Source organism: Heteronotia binoei, chromosome 17 (assembly GCF_032191835.1).
Source record: "Heteronotia binoei isolate CCM8104 ecotype False Entrance Well chromosome 17, APGP_CSIRO_Hbin_v1, whole genome shotgun sequence".
NCBI classification, from domain to species: Eukaryota; Metazoa; Chordata; class Lepidosauria; order Squamata; family Gekkonidae; genus Heteronotia; species Heteronotia binoei.
Genome location: NC_083239.1, coordinates 48,934,452 through 48,951,709, shown reverse-complemented (window position 1 = coordinate 48,951,709; position 17,258 = coordinate 48,934,452). Strand labels below are relative to the sequence as shown.

At 48.2% G+C, this 17,258-nt stretch overlaps 1 protein-coding gene across 1 annotated transcript in view; it reads right to left on the bottom strand.

The window, feature by feature from the left end:
- ZNF541 (zinc finger protein 541) overlaps positions 1-17,258 on the bottom strand; it is a 54,913-nt gene that overhangs the window by 16,645 nt on the left and 21,010 nt on the right. The window contains exons 5-9 of the mRNA XM_060257756.1: positions 16,228-16,286; positions 11,523-11,682; positions 9,560-9,703; positions 5,635-5,968; positions 3,609-3,672 (exon numbers count right to left, since the gene is read on the bottom strand). Coding sequence (XP_060113739.1) covers positions 3,609-3,672; positions 5,635-5,968; positions 9,560-9,703; positions 11,523-11,682; positions 16,228-16,286 — 761 coding nt within the window. The remainder of the gene's footprint in view (positions 1-3,608; positions 3,673-5,634; positions 5,969-9,559; positions 9,704-11,522; positions 11,683-16,227; positions 16,287-17,258) is intronic.

The window sequence follows — 17,258 nt, the reverse complement described above, 5'->3', positions numbered from 1 at the left end:
AGTGAACCATCCTATGGCCTCCAAGAAGGAATTTTTTCTTTATGCACCTTGTTTCAGAAGTGCTTTCATCAAACACATCACAAGAGCTGGGGGACAGATTAACCAGTAGATGTACTACTCCGTCAACACAAGGCTGCGTTCTCGTTTAAAAAGGATCAAGCGTTTAGGGATAGCTTGCCAAAATAGAATAATTAAACTGAAAGGACAACCGGTTTGGTTTAGATGCCATTTAGTTCTGTTGGACAGCAGCAAAGTCAATAAACATGTCAGAGCGGAAGAGCGATGGTGAGAGGGTCACAGGGAATAAATGCAGAGTCTGTTCATCACTCTGTGAGAGAGCCAGTTTGGTGTACGGGTTAAGTGCACGGATTATCTGGGAGACTCTTATTTGATTCCCCACTCCTCCACTTGCAGCTGCTGGAATGGCCTTGGGTTAGCCGTACCTCTCGCAGGAGTTGTCTTTGAAAGGGCAGCTGTGTGAGAGCCCTCTCAGCCCCACCCACCTCACAGGGTGTCTGTTGCGGGGGGAGAAGATATAGGAGATTGTGAGCCGCTCTGAGTCTCTGATTCAGAGAGAAGGGCGGGGTATAAATCTGCAGTCTTCTTCCTCAAAGCTGGGTTAAACTGAGAACACAGATTCTGATTTGGTAGTATTTTGTATGCTTAATCACTGCCCACTAGCTATATGTAATTCTGCTCACTGTACCCAAAGGAGGGCCAAACTGAAGAGTATGCGAGAAAGGGCCTTTCCGATCGCAGCTCCACAATGGTGGAACCAACTACCGGATGAAGTGTGGGCTCTGCGGAGTCTTGATCAATTCCATAGGGCCTGCAAGACTACCCTTTTCCAAATGGCCTTCGCTTAATGTGGCTGTAGTCAACTATATCCGGCCATCATAAACTACTGAGGAGAACACCTAAAATACCGCGCTGTAAATGTTAGTTTTAATTGTAATTTTGATGGCTTTAATTATAACGGTTTTATCAAAGATTTCAGGTTTTCACGGCTGGTAACATCATTAGGGTTTGTAGAATCTTTCGGGCTCAAGTGCCGTGTTCTACTGGAGAAAGTTTTTCTTCCAGACGTTTCGTTCTCGGCTGCAATGCCGCTGAGGATGTTCTCCGCAGCCGAGAACGAAACGTCTGGAAGGAAAACTTTCTCCAGTAGAACATGGCACTTGAGCCCGAAAGATTCTACAAACCCTAATAATAACGGTTTTAATTAGCAAATTGTATATATATCATATTGAGAGAATGTTTTTAGATTGTAATTTGTAATTCTTATATGTTGTGAGCCTCCCTGAGCCTGCTTTGGCAGGGAGGGACGGTGGCTCAGTGGTAGAGCATCTGCTTGGGAAGCAGAAGGTCCAAGGTTCAATCCCTGGCATCTCCAACTAAAAGGGTCCAGGCAAATAGGTGTGAAAAACCTCAGCTTGAGACCCTGGAGAGCCGCTGCCAGTCTGAGAAGACAATACTGACTTTGATGGACCAAGTGTCTGATTCAGTATAAGGCAGCTTCATATGTTCATATTATTATTATGACCCCATTGCACTATCTGATGAAGTGTGCCTGCACACAAAAGCTCACATTCGGAATAAAACTTTGCTGGCCTTAAAGGTGCTACTGGACTCTTGCTTTGATCCATCTAGCCAGAAACACGATTGTGTTTTTGTCACGTAACTGGGTGGGGGGAGGGGAAGGTGGGCTTAAGTGGATCTTGCCCTGATCTGGATGGCCCAAGGCAGCTTGACCTCATCAGATTTCAGAAGCTAAGCAGGGTCAGCCCCGGTCAGTACTTGGAAGGGACATGACCAAGTCCAAGGTTGCTATGCAGAGACAGGTAAAGCACCTCTGTGTTTCTCTTGCCTTGAAAACTCTACAGGCCGCCACAAGTCGGCTGCAACTGAATGGCACTTTCTACCACCAGCAATGGGAGGAAAAGGATTTAAAAAAAAAAAAGAGTATCCAAAGAACAGGTTTTTATGCTGCTACACCTGTGCCCCCTACTCCTTGCCTTAAAATTTTCTTTTAACGTGGATGTATATCTGCCCCGTGGCGCAGAGTGGTAAAGCTGCAGTACTGCAGTCGGAGCCCTCTGCTCACAACCTGAGCTCGATCCCAGCGGAAGCTGGTTCAGGTAGCCGGCTCCAGGTTGACTCAGCCTTCCAAGGTCGGTCAAATGAGTCCCCAGCTTGTTGGGGGTAAAGCGTAGATGACTGAGGAAGGCAATGGCAAACCACTCCGTAAAAAGTCTGCCGTGAAAACGTTGTGAAAGCAGCGTCACCCCAAAATCGGAAACGAATGGTGCTTGCACAGGGGGACTACCTTTTTTTTTATATGGGGGAGGGGTGGAATTGATCTCACAGCCACCCCATTTTGCCTTTCCACAGCTCCCTTTCGGAGCACATTAAGCCCCCAAGATTATATTATAAAGGAAAGAAGGACAATTAAGCACTTATTACATTTATATCCTGCCTTTTTTCTGTTATGGAATTCGAAATGACAGACCCAAGTTCCCAGGAGATGTCCCTTCCAGGCACTTAACCTGACCTTTACCTGCCTCGCAACTGTGCAAGGCTGCTGAATCACTGCCCTTCAAATACACCTTGAGACCAGACAAATGACACAGGGGCTTTGCTCAGCAACACCAGATAGGCAGACTGGCAGCGCTTCTTCCTTCGTTTCTGCTTTATACTTCCTATGCATTTTATGCATTCCCTGAATTAGTGAAGCATACAGATACAAATGAGAAGGGAGCACACTCTGGAGAAGATCCTGATGCTAAAAAAGACAGAAGGCAAAAGAAGAAGGGGACGGCAAAAGATGAGATGGCTGGACAGTGTTACTGTTGTAACTAACACGAATCTGAGCAGACTTCGGAGGATGCTGTAAGACAGGAGGGCCTGGCGTGACTTGGTCCATGGGGTCGCAAAGAGTCGGACTCAACTGTGCGACTGAAAAACAACAGATACATCCGCGGTTCTTGTGGGGATCAACTCCCACGCATGTAGGCAACACGATGACAGGGAACAGGGTAAGATGGAAGGAGACAGCTCCGTGAGGCCTGAAGGCCCTCTTGGGTTTGCCTCACCATAATCTGTAAAATGGCTGTAAAAACATATCCTGTTGCTTGCGAATGAAGCGCAAAACACACACGTGCTTGTTGTTGACGGATGGGAAATTCTTCTGCCCGATATTCTGGGGAAGGCAGCATGAAGCGACTTTGCAAGCGGGCATAGAATTTAGAGGAAGTTTAGATGTGGATCATGCTCTAAACCGGCTGAGAACCGCTGGTGTGGATGAAACGCAGAAAAACACTACAGAAAGCACAGGCAGCACTAGGGAATGGAAGAGTCACGCCTAAAGCTAAGCAATGCAGGAAATAGTCCTGAATTTGATACACATTTCTGATGAAATTAAGGCTGGGGCTATTAGGTTGTGTGTGTGTGTGTTAAGTTTTATTTTACTTCAGTTTCGGCAAGGAAAGGCTTTCTTGCCGTAAGCGTTTGCTTTGCTGATTTATCTCAACGCAAGCTTCTTCTCCATTCATCCTGAGAAGCAAGATCCCTTGAGTGATACTCGGAGCAAAAACCTCACACTCACTTACGGTTCAACACTGATCTTGGTGGTGTCTTTCACAAGAGAGAACAAAAGAGCTCCGTCCATGCCATCTGAAATTGAACACAAACAACAATAAAATATGCAAAATGCAATGAAAAGTGTAGAATGTTTCCCCGGCTCTTCCTTTGGGCTGCCTGTTGCTCACTCCCCTTTGAAGCCTCAGTATCATGAGCTCACATTTTGGAACTTCCTTTGACCGAGGTCAGGGGCATCAAACTTGTTTGCTATGAGGGCCGGATCTGACATAAATGAGACCTTGTTGGGCCGGGCCAGGCCGGGCGTGTTCCTATTTAAGATTAGGTAGCAGAGATACAAACTTTATAAAGGACACAGACAAACACAATTAAATATTTTTTAAAAAAATTACCCTGCTGGTCTTAAAGGATGAACAAAGCAGGCGTCAAGCAGCACCTGTAAGACCAACCAATTTTTATTTAGAACGTCAGCTTTCGTGCGCTCTTAAGCACGCTTCATCAGACGAGGAATCCGGCCCAGTGAGCAAAGCCATACAGAGCTGAGCAGAGCCACACAGAGCTGGTAGGCAGTGGCCCAGAATGCAACATGGTACAGATTTAAGAACCAATGACAGTGAAGTGAAATTATCTGGTAGGCAGTGGTTTAGAATGTAAAATGGTACAATGACAGAATAGTAAAATTAACGAATTGAGCAAACCTTTGATCTGAGTAGCACGAACATGCGAAAGCAACAAAACAGTAGTACGTCAAAATGTGAGAGTGTCTGTCAATGACAATGGGAGATGGGTTCAATATATGTGTTTTCTTTGTATTTCTCCAATGGGATCCAGGGAACTGGGCAAAGGAAGCTCTCGCTCTTTCCTTCCTTCCCCAGGGGAACAAGAGGGAGGGAGCCTCAGCCAACAGAAGGAAGAGAGGCTTGGCTCAGTAGCTTTGCTGTGCAACTGAGAGGCCTGACAAAGCAAGCTATCTCTCCCTCCCCAAGAGAGGACCCGCAGCCAATGGAGAAAAGAGAGGCTTTGCTCTGTAGCTTCTGTGCAACTGAGCAAGCCTGGCAGAACAAGCTGAGATGCAGAAGGAAGCAAGAGAGAGGAAGCGGACAACAGGCAGTTGCTTGCGGGGCCTGGTAAGACCCTTCCAGGGGCCTGATTTGGCCCCTGAGCCGCATGTTTGACACCCCTGACCTAGGTGAAACTCATCAGCAAAGCAGAGACGGGTGTGTGTGTTTCCCTAGTTTCAAGTTTATTTCAATTTATATCCCGCCCTTCCCACCGAAGTGGCTCAGGGCGGCTCACAACACATAAAATCTAACATAAATTTTGAATTTAAAACATCTTACACAGCTAAAACAGTAAAATAATAGAGCATATAACGGCGGCCTAAAGCCATCAAACCGCAACCACCAGAAATGTATTTCCAATCCCCTTTCTGTCGGCAACTTGCTTGCTGCTATCCTAAACTCTGAGGCAGCAGTAACTTTTAATCCCTCTGGATAATCTTAAAAAAGTGGAAGAAGCAACACTTGTGCCGCTTGCTCCCCCTCCCAACGGTCTCCTCTTCTTACAAGGAACAAATCGAAACAACAGCTCAAGAGATTCCTACTCGGAATAGTCTGTTCTGGCCTCATTTCAGAATCACTGGAAAGAGAAGTGAGGTGCAGGGATGGACGCCATCTGGGAGAGGGCCAAGTCTCATTTTCATTTCATTTTATTTGATTTATATCCCGCCCTACCCCACCAAAGTGGGCTCAGAGCGGCTCCCCTCTAGCAGAGACGGCAAACAGGAATAACGACCCCGGCAACAATCGCTGGACCCGAGTGTGATCCAGTCCACAAAATGTGCAATTAAAATTAAAATCAGATTTGAAACCCAAAGTGTTTGACCGGTCAGGAAAGCACAACCTGCCTCCATGCTGATTTTTTTTACGAGCAAGACTAAATGGCTTCGCCTCCATATCTGTAAAAGCCCTGTGCCAATTTTGAGTGATAAGCAGCCAGGGTTATTTGTTCATTATTAAAGAGAGCTGTTTTCATTACCTAACACAGAGGTGTACATCTTGGAGGAACTGGCGTTTGCAGAGGAAGAGCACAGCGTGTTGAAATAAAGCCCTGACCCTTCGCGGATGGGGCTGAGCATGGGGGGAGGCGTGTAGGGAGAGCACTGGACCAAGCCTTGAAGGAGGTGGTCCATCAGGAAGACGGGCGAGCGAAGGTTGCTCTGGTAGCATCCTCCCGTGCCGGGCTGGATCTCACTGCAGGCCGGGGCCGGAAGGGGAATGAACAGTGACTTTGGACAAGTCCGCCTCTTCCTTTTCTTTTGTGGCACGCCTTCCTGAGGACTGTTATCCTTCCGACTTTCCTTCTCGTCAACCTGAAAAGACAGGTGCAAGTCTGTGAGATTTTCAATCACTACCTGGTGGCAAAAAAAAGAGAAGATATTGAATTTATCTCCCGCCCTCCACTCCGAAGAGTCTCAGAGCAGCTCAGAATCTCCTTTCCCTTCCTCCCCACAACAGACACCCTGTAAGGTGGGTGGGGCTGGAGAGGGCTCTTCCAGCAGCTGCCCTTTCAAGGACAACCTCTGCCAGAGTTATGGCTTACCCAAGGCCATTCCAGCAGCTGCAAGGGGAGGAGTGGGGAATCAAACCCGGTTCTCCCAGATGAGAGTCTGCCCTTTCAAGGACAACCTCTGCCAGAGCTATGGCTGACCCAAGGCCATTCCAGCAGCTGCAAGTGAAGGAGTGGGGGAATCAAACCCGGTTCTCCCAGATAAAAGTCTGCCCTTTCAAGGACAACCTCTGCCAGAGCTATGGCTGACCCAAGGCCATTCCAGCAGCTGCAAGTGAAGGAATGGGGGAATCAAACCCGGTTCTCCCAGATAAGAGTCCGTACACTTAACCACTACACCAAACTGGCTCTCCAGTTTGTGAGTGTAAACTATATAGCGCTGGATTCTTATGCATGCTGCACTTGAATCTCGTTTCTTGAATCCAGTGTACTGAAGTGGCTACCTTACCCATTCTATGAGAACCCCCTTGGTAGAAACACAGAGCTGGAAGGGACCTCAACGGTTGTTTGTCCCCTCCACCAGGGACCCCTGCTCTATGCCCGGTATATTATCCTGTGCAGTGTTCCCTCTAAGCTGAGTTAGTGTGAGCAAGCTCACAGATTTTTAGCCTCCAGCTCACACATTTTTTTCTTAGCTCTGGAAAACTGACCTCAGAGCACAATAATTTATGCAGTAGCTCACAGCTTTAATGCCAGTAGCTCACAACTTTAATGCCAGTAGCTCACAAAGTAGAATTCTTGCTCACAAGACTCTGCAGCTTAGGGGGAACACTGATCCTGTGTGCACTAACTCAAGATGTACAACACACACACACAGAGTCAAGCGTATATCTCCACTATAAACCTTTTATCAGTTCAATGCCTCTTTAACTGTTGTGACTTGCTCCAAAGAATCCTGGGAATTGTAGTTCAGGGAGGCTGTGGTCAAACATCCCTTTAAGTTACAGCTCCCTCTCTGTAACTGTAATCCCCACAATACAAAGGGCCAAGAGAGTAGCTACAAATTGAGATGCACTTAGTTTGCAACTCATTCCTGCCAAGATGGCCTTAGGTGATCCGTTCTCTTTCAGCCTTGATAACAATACTGACCTACCATGTACAGCTGTTACAAGAATGGCAAGATAGTATATATCAAACCCCTTAAACACTGGAGAAGCGCTGCATAAAATAAGAATTATTATTAATAGCAACATGCAATAGCTGTTAAAGCAATTAAAAATATGTACTGTAGTAGCCTCGTGAATATTTATGATAGTATCCTGAACTGCAACAATAAACCTCTCCTCCAAACAATGTCATTCTATCAAAGATTTCAGGTTTTCACGGCTGATAACATCATTAGGGTTTGTAGAATCTTTCGGGCTCAAGTGCCGTGTTCTATTGGAGAAATTTTTTCTTCCAGACGTTTCGTTCTCGGCTACGGAGAACATCCTCAGTGGCGTTGCAGTCGGAGCAGGCGCTCTGACCTTCTTGGCTGCTGCGCATTGAGTGAGGCCAGGGCTGCTGGAGAGCTGCTATTTCTAAGCTGGAGGGGGTGTGGTGAGAGGGCAATAGGTGTGTGGATGTCTTTCTACCCTCTACATCGGACAAGCAGGCCAATACCTACCCAGAACAATAAGCAGGCATAACTCCCGTATTATAAACCGTAATACTCATAAACCAGTGGGATAACATTTTAATCTTCCAAGGCATTTCAATACTGACTTTAAGAGTCACAGTTCTTCCATAAAGCTTCAAAGGGAGGTTACAACCTAACCACAATCCATTAACGAGTTTAATATCATGGGTCCTAAAGGGCTGAACAGAGATGCAGGATTACTGCAGATGCTAATTTTCTGCATTTCCTGTAAAAAAATAATTTTATTTCTTTAAAAAAAACATACACCACAAGGGAAAAACAAGCAAAGGAAAGAAGTGATAACATCTACATAGAAAAGGGAAGGCAAGTACCATACCCCTGCTATTAGGGGCATTAAGCCACTAATTTTCTGCATTTCCTAATATATTCTTGCTCAAATCAAGCTGATTATATTTTGCCCTATGGTCTCTTGCGACCAGACTCCAACTGGCTGCTCTTTGTAACATTTCACTCACCTTCTAACCAGGATATAAGGACTGATGGAGAGCCAGTTGGGAGTAGTGGTTAAGTGTGCGGTCTCTTATCTGGGAGAACCGGGTTTGATTCCCCACTCCTCCACTTGGCAGCTGCTGGAAAGGCCTTGGGTCAGCCATAGCTCTGGTAGAGGTTGTCCTTGAAAGGGCAGACTCTTATCTGGGAGAACCGGGTTTGATTCCCCACTCCTCCACTTGGCAGCTGCTGGAAAGGCCTTGGGTCAGCCATAGCTCTGGTAGAGGTTGTCCTTGAAAGGGCAGACTCTTATCTGGGAGAACCGGGTTTGATTCCCCACTCCTCCACTTGCAGCTGCTGGAATGGCCTTGGGTCAGCCGTAGCTCTGGCAGAGGTTGTCCTTGAAAGGGCAGACTCTTATCTGGGAGAACCGGGTTTGATTCCCCACTCCTCCACTTGCAGTTGCTGCAATGGCCTTGGGTCAGCCATAGCTCTTGCAAGAGTTGTCCTTCAAAGGGCAGCTGCTGGGAGAGCTCTCTCAACCCCACCTATCTCACAGGCAATGTTCCCTCCAAGCTGCAGAGTCTTGTGAGCAAAAATTCTACTTTGTGAGCCACTGGCATTAAAGATGTGTGCTACAGCATAAATTATTGTGCTTTGGGATTATTTTTTCCTGAGCAAAGACAAAAATGTGTGAGTTGGGGGCTAAAAATCTGTGAGCTAGCTCACACTAACTCAGCTTAGAGGGAACACTGCTCACAAAGTGTTTGTTATGGGGGGGAAGGTAAAGGAAATTGTGACCACTCTGAGACTCTGAGATTCAGAGTGTAGGGCGGGATATAAATCCAACATCATAGTCATCACATGCAAATAAGAATGAAGTGAGCTTTGACTCAGAAAAACTTATACCCTGGAAAAGTCTATAGATCTTTAAGGTGCTACGGGACTCAAATTAAAAAAAAAAAAAGCACACTTCCCGAAGGAAGTCTAAACACTCTTCTTTTATACATCTAATATATATCTAATAATTTTGGCCAGCTTTTGAAGGTTTCAATTAAGGTAAAAGGGAAAAAAAATGCATCTATCCATATGACAGCCTCCAACTAGGAAAAGGTACGCAACGGATGAGTCATAAGGAAATGGTATTCCTGGTTATGGTTAAGCTCAAAGTCCCTAAAATTTAAATCTAGATTTGGGCTGCTGGAGATCCCTTTCTGGCATTCTGCACAGGGCAAGCCACTCAGAGACCTGCGAAGTCCTGACGGAGCGCTAATAAGCTCCCGAATGATTAATATCTGAAGAACCACACCAAAAACCACAACTCACTTTGCTCTCTTGCTGCTGGCTGGCTGCTGTGACAGGTACTGAGACAGGCATGATGAGAGGGCCTGCGGCAGCCACGTCATCCAAAGGTTTTTTGGTTTCAGGAGTATCTCCTTCCCCTGCTAGCTCGAAGGGCAGTTTCTGAGCCTGCAGGTGTTCTGCCTCAAACGCCTTAAGCGAAAGGAAAGAGAGAGAGAGAGAGAAAGAAGTTCCAGCAATCTCAGAATCATACAGGCCATCTAGTCCTACTCATGCTCAATGCAGGGTTAGCCGAAAGCATCCCGAGCAAGTATTTGTCCAGCTGCTACTTGAGTGAGGGGAAGCTCACCAGCTTCCTAGGCAGCAAAAATATAGAAAGTCACAGTGGCCATCTACTGCAACTCCTTGCTCAATGCAAGATCAGCCTAAAGCAGGGGTGTCAAACATGCAGTTTGGGGGCTGAATCAGGCCCCCGCAGGGCTCCTATCAAGCCCCTGAGCAACTGGCTGTCATCTGCTTCCTTCTCTCTCTCTCGCTTCTTTATGCATCACAGCCTGCTTTGCTAGGCTTGCTCAACTGCACAGGAGCTACAGAGCAAAACCTCTCTTTTCTCCATTAGTTGAGGCTCCTTCCTTGGGGAGGCAGAAAGAGAGGAATAGCTTGCTCTGCCAGGCTCTCTCAATCACACAGCGGAACTATTGAGCCAAGCCTCTCTTCTTATTGGCTGAGGCACCTCCCTCTCCTGGTCCCCTGGGGAGGGAGGGAAAGAGCCAGAGCTTCCTTTGCCCAGCTCCCTGGATCCCATGGGAGAAATACAAAGAAAGCATCTTTAAGACCAACAAGTGCTAACGTTTTAAGAATGTTTTGTTTTAAGGTGTTGTTTTTTTAAAATCTTTGTGTTTGTCTGTGGCCTTTATAAAGTTTCTCACTCTGCTACCTACTCTTAAATAGGAACACATCTGGCCCGACACGGTCCAGCCCGACAAGGTCTCGTTTACGTCAGATCCAGTCCTCGTAACAAATGAGTTTGACACCCCTGGTTTACAGGGCTCTTAGCACAGGGCCTACTGTGTGAGCTCCAAGAGGATAGGCTACATCAGGGGTGTGTGACCTAATATGCAAAGGAGTTCCTGCTACAAAAAAAGCATTGGAGGCCACTATTTTATTCATTTGCACCCCTCTCCCCCAGTCTTTCTCCTAAATGGGGAACCTAAAACAGATTCTCCTGTCCTCTTGTTTCATCCTCACCACACCTGTGAGGTAGGTTAGGCTGAAGGAGCGGGACCGGCCCAAGGTCACCCACAGCATGAGTAGGAATGTGAACTCAGGTCTCCCCAGAAACCAGCCCGACACTCTTAACCATGGCGCTGCAGTGGCTCTCCAGTACCGTTGGGATTTGATACCTGATTTCTCTGCTCAAGGTCCGATGCTCCGCCCACTATACCCACCTTGCCCGTGTAATCTCAAGTGTTACATGAATAATATTCAGAGGTACAAGCAGCCCTTGAATTCAGCAGGAGCTCACAGGAGCTCCTGAACCTTTCTGAGGGTTCCCCCTCCTCCTCCCCACCTACCTTGTCCATTGAATAGGAGGTGCAGCTTCTGGATTAGGAGAGCAGGCAGCCAGCCAGCCACCAGGGGCTTTGCCACACCCCCAGCAGCCCTCATTAACACCTGGAGAAGCCCGCACCACACTTTCTTCACTTCTTATGTGATTTTGGGTGGCGGGTGGCTGGTTTTGGCTGGGGGGGCGGGCAGGCAAGGAGAACCCCAGGTGAGCGAGGCCTGCTTGGGCTGGCCTCGCTGGATCTCTAGCCAACCCAAACAGACCTCACTCGCCCAGGGTTCTCCTTTATTTTGTCAGGTTGCTTTTGACTGGTTGGGGGGGGGGGCGTATGCTAATGAGTTATGCTAATAAGCTCCGTCACCCATTTTTCTACAAAACGACCACTGGGTGCAAGCATTCAGTCACCAGAATTCGGTTTACCTGCTCTTTCCCCTTCCCCGATGGAGACTGCCACTGCTCGCTGTAGAAACACATGTGACTATTCAGGCCTCGCTCCGTATAGAACAGCTGGCCGCAAGTCCTGCAAACGAAGTTGTTTTCCTGCTGGCTGCTGTCTCCAAGGCCTCCCCCAGACTTGCTGCTGAAGGCAGAAATAGCAGTGTTTAAGGTGGGGGGGGGGGATGGGAAAATGTAACACTACAAAGCTAAATATCCAGAGTTTTCCAATTCAGCCTTAGTTCATATTAAAAAGGCCGTCCCCCGTGCAAGCACCAGTCGTTTCCGACTCTGGGGTGACGTCGCATCAGGACATTTTCACGGCAGACTTTTTAACGGGGTGGTTTGCCATTGCCTTCCCCATTCATCTACCCTTTCCCCCCAGCAAGCTGGGGACTCCTTTGACCGACCTCGGAAGGATGGAAGGCTGAGTCAACCTCGAGCCGGCTACCTGAAAACCCAGCTTCTGCCGGGGATCGAACTCAGTTCGTGAGCAGAGAGCTTGGACTGCAGTACTGCAGCTTTATCACTCTGCGCCACGGGGCTCCTAGTTCATATTACAAGGACATTTACATGTCCTGCTTTACAACCCTTTTATATGTATCTTTCTAGGGAAAGAAAATCTCTAGGGTTCATTTACCAGCAAACTGTGTTGGCTAGTGAGGAAAACCCCAATAGGGAATCAGATATAAGGAACTCTGTAGGAGAGATAACGGCTGCAATCCAAAGAGCTGCTTAGGTGCTTTGCTAGCACCAGGGCTTGAATTCAGCAGAAGCTCACAGGAGAGGGATGGTGGCTTAGTGGGAGAGCATCTGCTTGGTAAGCAGAAGGTCCCAGGTTCAATCCCCGGCATCTCCAACTAAAAAGGGTCCAGGCAAATAGGTGTGAAAAATCTCAACTTGAGACCCTAGAGAGCCACTGCCAGCCTGAGTAGACAAGACTGACTTTGATGGACAGAAGGTCTGATTCAGTATAAGGCAGCTTCATATGTCCAGGAGCTCAGCTCCTGAACCTCCAGTCAGGGTCTGCATGCAGTGGGGAGTTCTCTCCCTGCTGCACACAGATCCCAGGGTATATGCCATTGAGATTTGCTACTGAGCTCCTGTACCTTTTCCCCTACAAAATGACCCCTGGCTAGCACAGTATATTTTAAAAAATGCACTCCCCACCTTTTGAAGAGCTGACCCCACCCCCTCCCATGCTGTATCACAATCTGCTTTTGAAACTCCTTTTACAAAGAAGCGTTGGCACATTGTCAGTCAGCCTGCCTGCCTTCCTATCTTTTTCTCTAAGTAACTGGTAAAAAATCCATTACTAGGCAGGAAAAGTGGGAAACGTAAGCCTTCTGTTAGCATAATCTTCCTCGACCAGCCTTTCGCAAACCCGGCCTCAGACAGCCTCTCTCAGACTTGCAAGATATTTGATAGGTTCGTGTCACAGGGTAGCCGTCCTAAGGTGTCTGGATTTATAAAAAGAGGCGAGCCTGAGATGCAACTCTCTCTCTCTCTTTTTATTCATTCCACCTGACAGCTGAACACATGGCCGCCAAGAGCGGTTGTTGGTCTCAAAGGTGCCACTGGACACGAATTTTGTTCTTCACATGGTCAGAATTAGGTTGGGCACTTTGAAACGGCTTAAAGGAGGATTTTTAGATACATTCGAAGGATAGCCATGTTGGTCTGAAGCAGACTAGCGAGCCCAGGAGCTCCTTACAGTCCAACGATTATTTTTGGGACTACGCCCTCGTGCAAGTGGGTCCATTGAACTGTGTCTCATGTGTTATTAGAATGCTGCTATTACGTTAATATTCGGCGCAGCATTTTATCATTAATTCGTGATAGCATCTTCGAGCTTCCCGATTCGTATAAACTGCTGTATCTATTAAACAACAAAGATGGAAACTCGACTGATGCTGCGGCAAAGTTTTTGCAGGCTGCTCTTCTTATACGTGGTTTAAAAAAAAAGGTAAAGGTAGTCCCCTGTGCAAGCACCAGCCGTTTCCGACTCTGGGGTGACGTCGCATCACTACGTTTTCACGGCAGACATTTTATGCGGTGGTCGGCTATACTTTCCCCCCAGCAAGCTGGGTACTCATTATGCCGACCTCGGAAGGATGGAAGGCTGAGTCAACCTTGAGCCGGCTACCTGAACCCAGCTTTCACTGGGATCGAACTCAGGTTGTGAGTAGAGTTCAGACTACAGTACTGCAGCTTTAACACTCTGCGCCACGGGGCAGTAATGTATTGTAATTTAAATTTGTATTAGACATATTGACTTTTGACTTATTTTCTTACAGATCTTAGACCCTTTTAGAACAGTCTTTTGCCTTGAGTTATGTTAGCATGTTTTATCTATTTGTATGCATATGCGTGTACATCTAATTTTTTTTCTCTTTTATCCCTTTTATCGGAAAATGAGCTTCCGAGAGTCGACGCTCACTTTGTCAGCTATCTGACAAAGGGAGTTTTGACTCTCATGAATTTATAACCCAGAAACCTTGCTGAACTCTAAGGTGTGACTGGACTCAAACCCAGCTCTTTTAGGTACATGTCTGCCTTATTGCTTTACAACAGAATGAAAAAGTTTAGTTGTCAGACTGATTTAGAACTAATCCCCCTCCCATATGTTAGGGGAGGGACGGTGGCTTAGGGGAGGGATGATGGCTCAAGGGGAGAGACGGTGGCTCAGTGGTAGAGCATCTGTTTGGTAAGCAGACGGTCCCAGGTTCAATCCGCAGCATCTGCAGTTGAAAGGACCAGGCAGAAGGTGATGGGAAAGACTTCAGCCTGAGACCCCGGAGAGCTAGGAAGTGGGGTTTATAGATCAGTGGTAGAGCGTCTGCTTGGTAAGCAGAAGGTCCCAGGTTCAATCCCCAGCATCTCCAACTAAAAAGGGTCCAAGAAAATAGGTGGGGAAAACCTCTGCTTGAGACCTTGGAGAGCTGCTGCCAGTCTGAGTAGACAGTACTGACTTCGAAGGACCAAGGGTCTGATTCAGTATAAGGCAGCTTCATATGTTCTGAATTCCAAACGATACATCAGTTAACAATGCAAATATGTTTACTGATTACCAGGGCTTTTTTTATAACAGGAGCTACTTTGCATATTAACTTACACCCCCTTGATGTAGCCAATCCTCCAAGAGCCTACAGTGTAGTCCCTGTAAGAAGAGCCCTGTAAGCTCTTGGAGGATTGCCTACATCAGGGAGGTGTAGCCTAATATGCAAAGGAGTTCCTGCTACAAAAAAAGCCCTGCTGATTACATGATGTGCCAATAAACTTAACCCTCTGTGACTACCTCCACTTAAACTCTCTGCATACTGCATGTTACTGCAGATGGGTGTTTAGTTTTTATATGAGAACGTGAAGAAAGCCCTTCCAAGGTGGTGACAGAGGATAATTTTTGTTGTGATTATAATGTTAAAGCCAATGGTCATGACGTCTAGGAGGGTGGTGCAGTTTTCTGTACAGCTTTTCCACATCGCTTACCTCTACTTTAACCTCAGGCAGGGGTGGAATTCTAGCAGGAGCTCCTTTACATATTAGGCCACACACCCCTGATGTAGCCAGTCCTCCAAGAGCTTACAAAAATAGCCTTGTAAGCTTGTGGCAAATTGGCTACATTAAGGGGTATGGCCTAATATGCAAAGGAGCTCCTGCTAGAATCCCACCCCTGCCCCCAAGCATGTGGTTCTATAGGTAGGGAGGCACTTCTGCAGTACGTCAACATGACCCTAGCAAGCTCCTGGCAGTTACCAAATGAAACCCAGCGCTAAGGAGACAGATCCCTGTACAACTCTAGCTCCCAGAGATAGCGTGAACACTGGAAGGGGGGAAATCCTCGTTGCATCTGTTTTAAGCATTGTCAAGCCTCCAGGGCCGGCCCTCCCGTTAGGCAAACTAGGTGGTTGCCTAGAGCGCCGGGAGGGTGGGGGCGACAAATTGGGCTCCCCCACCCCTCCGGTGCACCAGGCAAGCACCTAGTTTGCCTGCTTGCCTCCCCCGCAGCTACTGCCACCCACCATCATCGCTGCCACCGCCTGCCCCTCCATTCCCTTCGCCCCCCCCCCACGGCTCTGCACCTCCCTGCCACGGCTCTGCGACCCCCCTGCCCAGCCGTGCCTCCTCCTCCCTCCCTTCAGAGTTTGGACCCCCCCCCCCCACGGTGTCATTTTCAACACCAGAACCGGCTCTAGTGCCACGTTCCGGCTCTTTAAAGCCTCCCCGTGGCCGAACACTCGAAACGCGGCTAAAACTGCATCGCGGGGGTGGGGCATGCTCACCGGCTCTAAAGAGGAATGCGCTAAAAGGACGACCTCCTCTGCTACTGACTCCTCCCCTGCCCACTTCCTGGATGGGAGAGAGGAGTCAGTAGCAGCGGGGGTCGTCCTTTCAGCACGCTCTTCCTGAGAGCCGGTGAGTGCGCCCCGCAGCGCGGTTTTAGCCGTGTTTCGAGTGCTCGGCCGGGGAGGGGGTGCTTTCAAGAGCCGGAACGCGGCGCTAGAGCCGGTTCCAGCGTTGAAAATGACACGGGGGGGGGGGGGAAGGGTCCGAAGGAAGGGAGGAGGAGGCACAGCGGGGGGAGGGGGACATGGCGGGGGTGCTGGGGGGGGGTACCAGACAGCAAGTCTGCCTAGGGCGCCATGGGGCGTCGGGCTGCCCCTGCAAGCCTCTGTGAAGCCCCACTTACCATCCATGGAGGAAGTGTTCTTCCCTCGTTGCATTAGTAAAGCTGTAGATATTTCCGCCCTGGGGTTAAAAAGGAAAAATTAAATACGTTTCAGTGCTTAAGATAAAGGCCTTTCTTCAAATTAACGCTTACAATTCACTACTTCCTCGGGAAACTTTTAAGTTTCCCAACCTCCAAATGATGGCAGGGGATCTCCTGGGAGTACAATTGTTCTCCGGGGGGCAGGGGAGGAGGAGGAAGAAGATGATGATGATATTGGATTTATATCCCGCCCTTCTCTCTGAATCAGAGTCTCAGAGCAGCTCACAATCTCTTTTATCTTCTTCCCCCACAACAGACACCCTGTGAGGTGGGTGAGGCTGGAGAGGGCTATCAAAGCAGCTGCCCTTTCAAGGACAACCTCTGCCAGAACTATGGCTGACCCAAGGCCATTCCAGCAGCTGCAAGTGGAGAAGTGGGGAATCAAACACAGTTCTCCCAGATAAGAGTCTGCCCTTTCAAGGACAACCTCTGCCAGAGCTATGGCTGACCCAAGGCCATTCCAGCAGCTGCAAGTGGAGGAGTGGGGAATCAAACCCGGTTCTCCCAGATAAGAGTCTGCCCTTTCAAGGACAACCTCTGCCAGAACTATGGCTGACCCAAGGCCATTCCAGCAGCTGCAAGTGGAGAAGTGGGGAATCAAACACAGTTCTCCCAGATAAGAGTCTGCCCTTTCAAGAACCACCTCTGCCAGAGCTATGGCTGACCCAAGGCCATTCCAGCAGCTGCAAGTGGAGAAGTGGGGAACCAAACCCAGTTCTCCCAGATAAGAGTCTGCCCTTTCAAGGACAACCTCTGTCAGAGCTATGGCTGACCCAAGGCCATTCCAGCAGCTGCCAGTGGAGGAGTGCAGAATCAAACCCGGTTCTCCCAGATAAGAGTCTGCCCTTTCAAGGACAACCGATGCCAGAGCTATGGCTGACCCAAGGCCATTCCAGCAGCTGCAAGTGGAGGAGTGCGGAATCAAACCCGGTTCTCCCAGATAAGAGTCT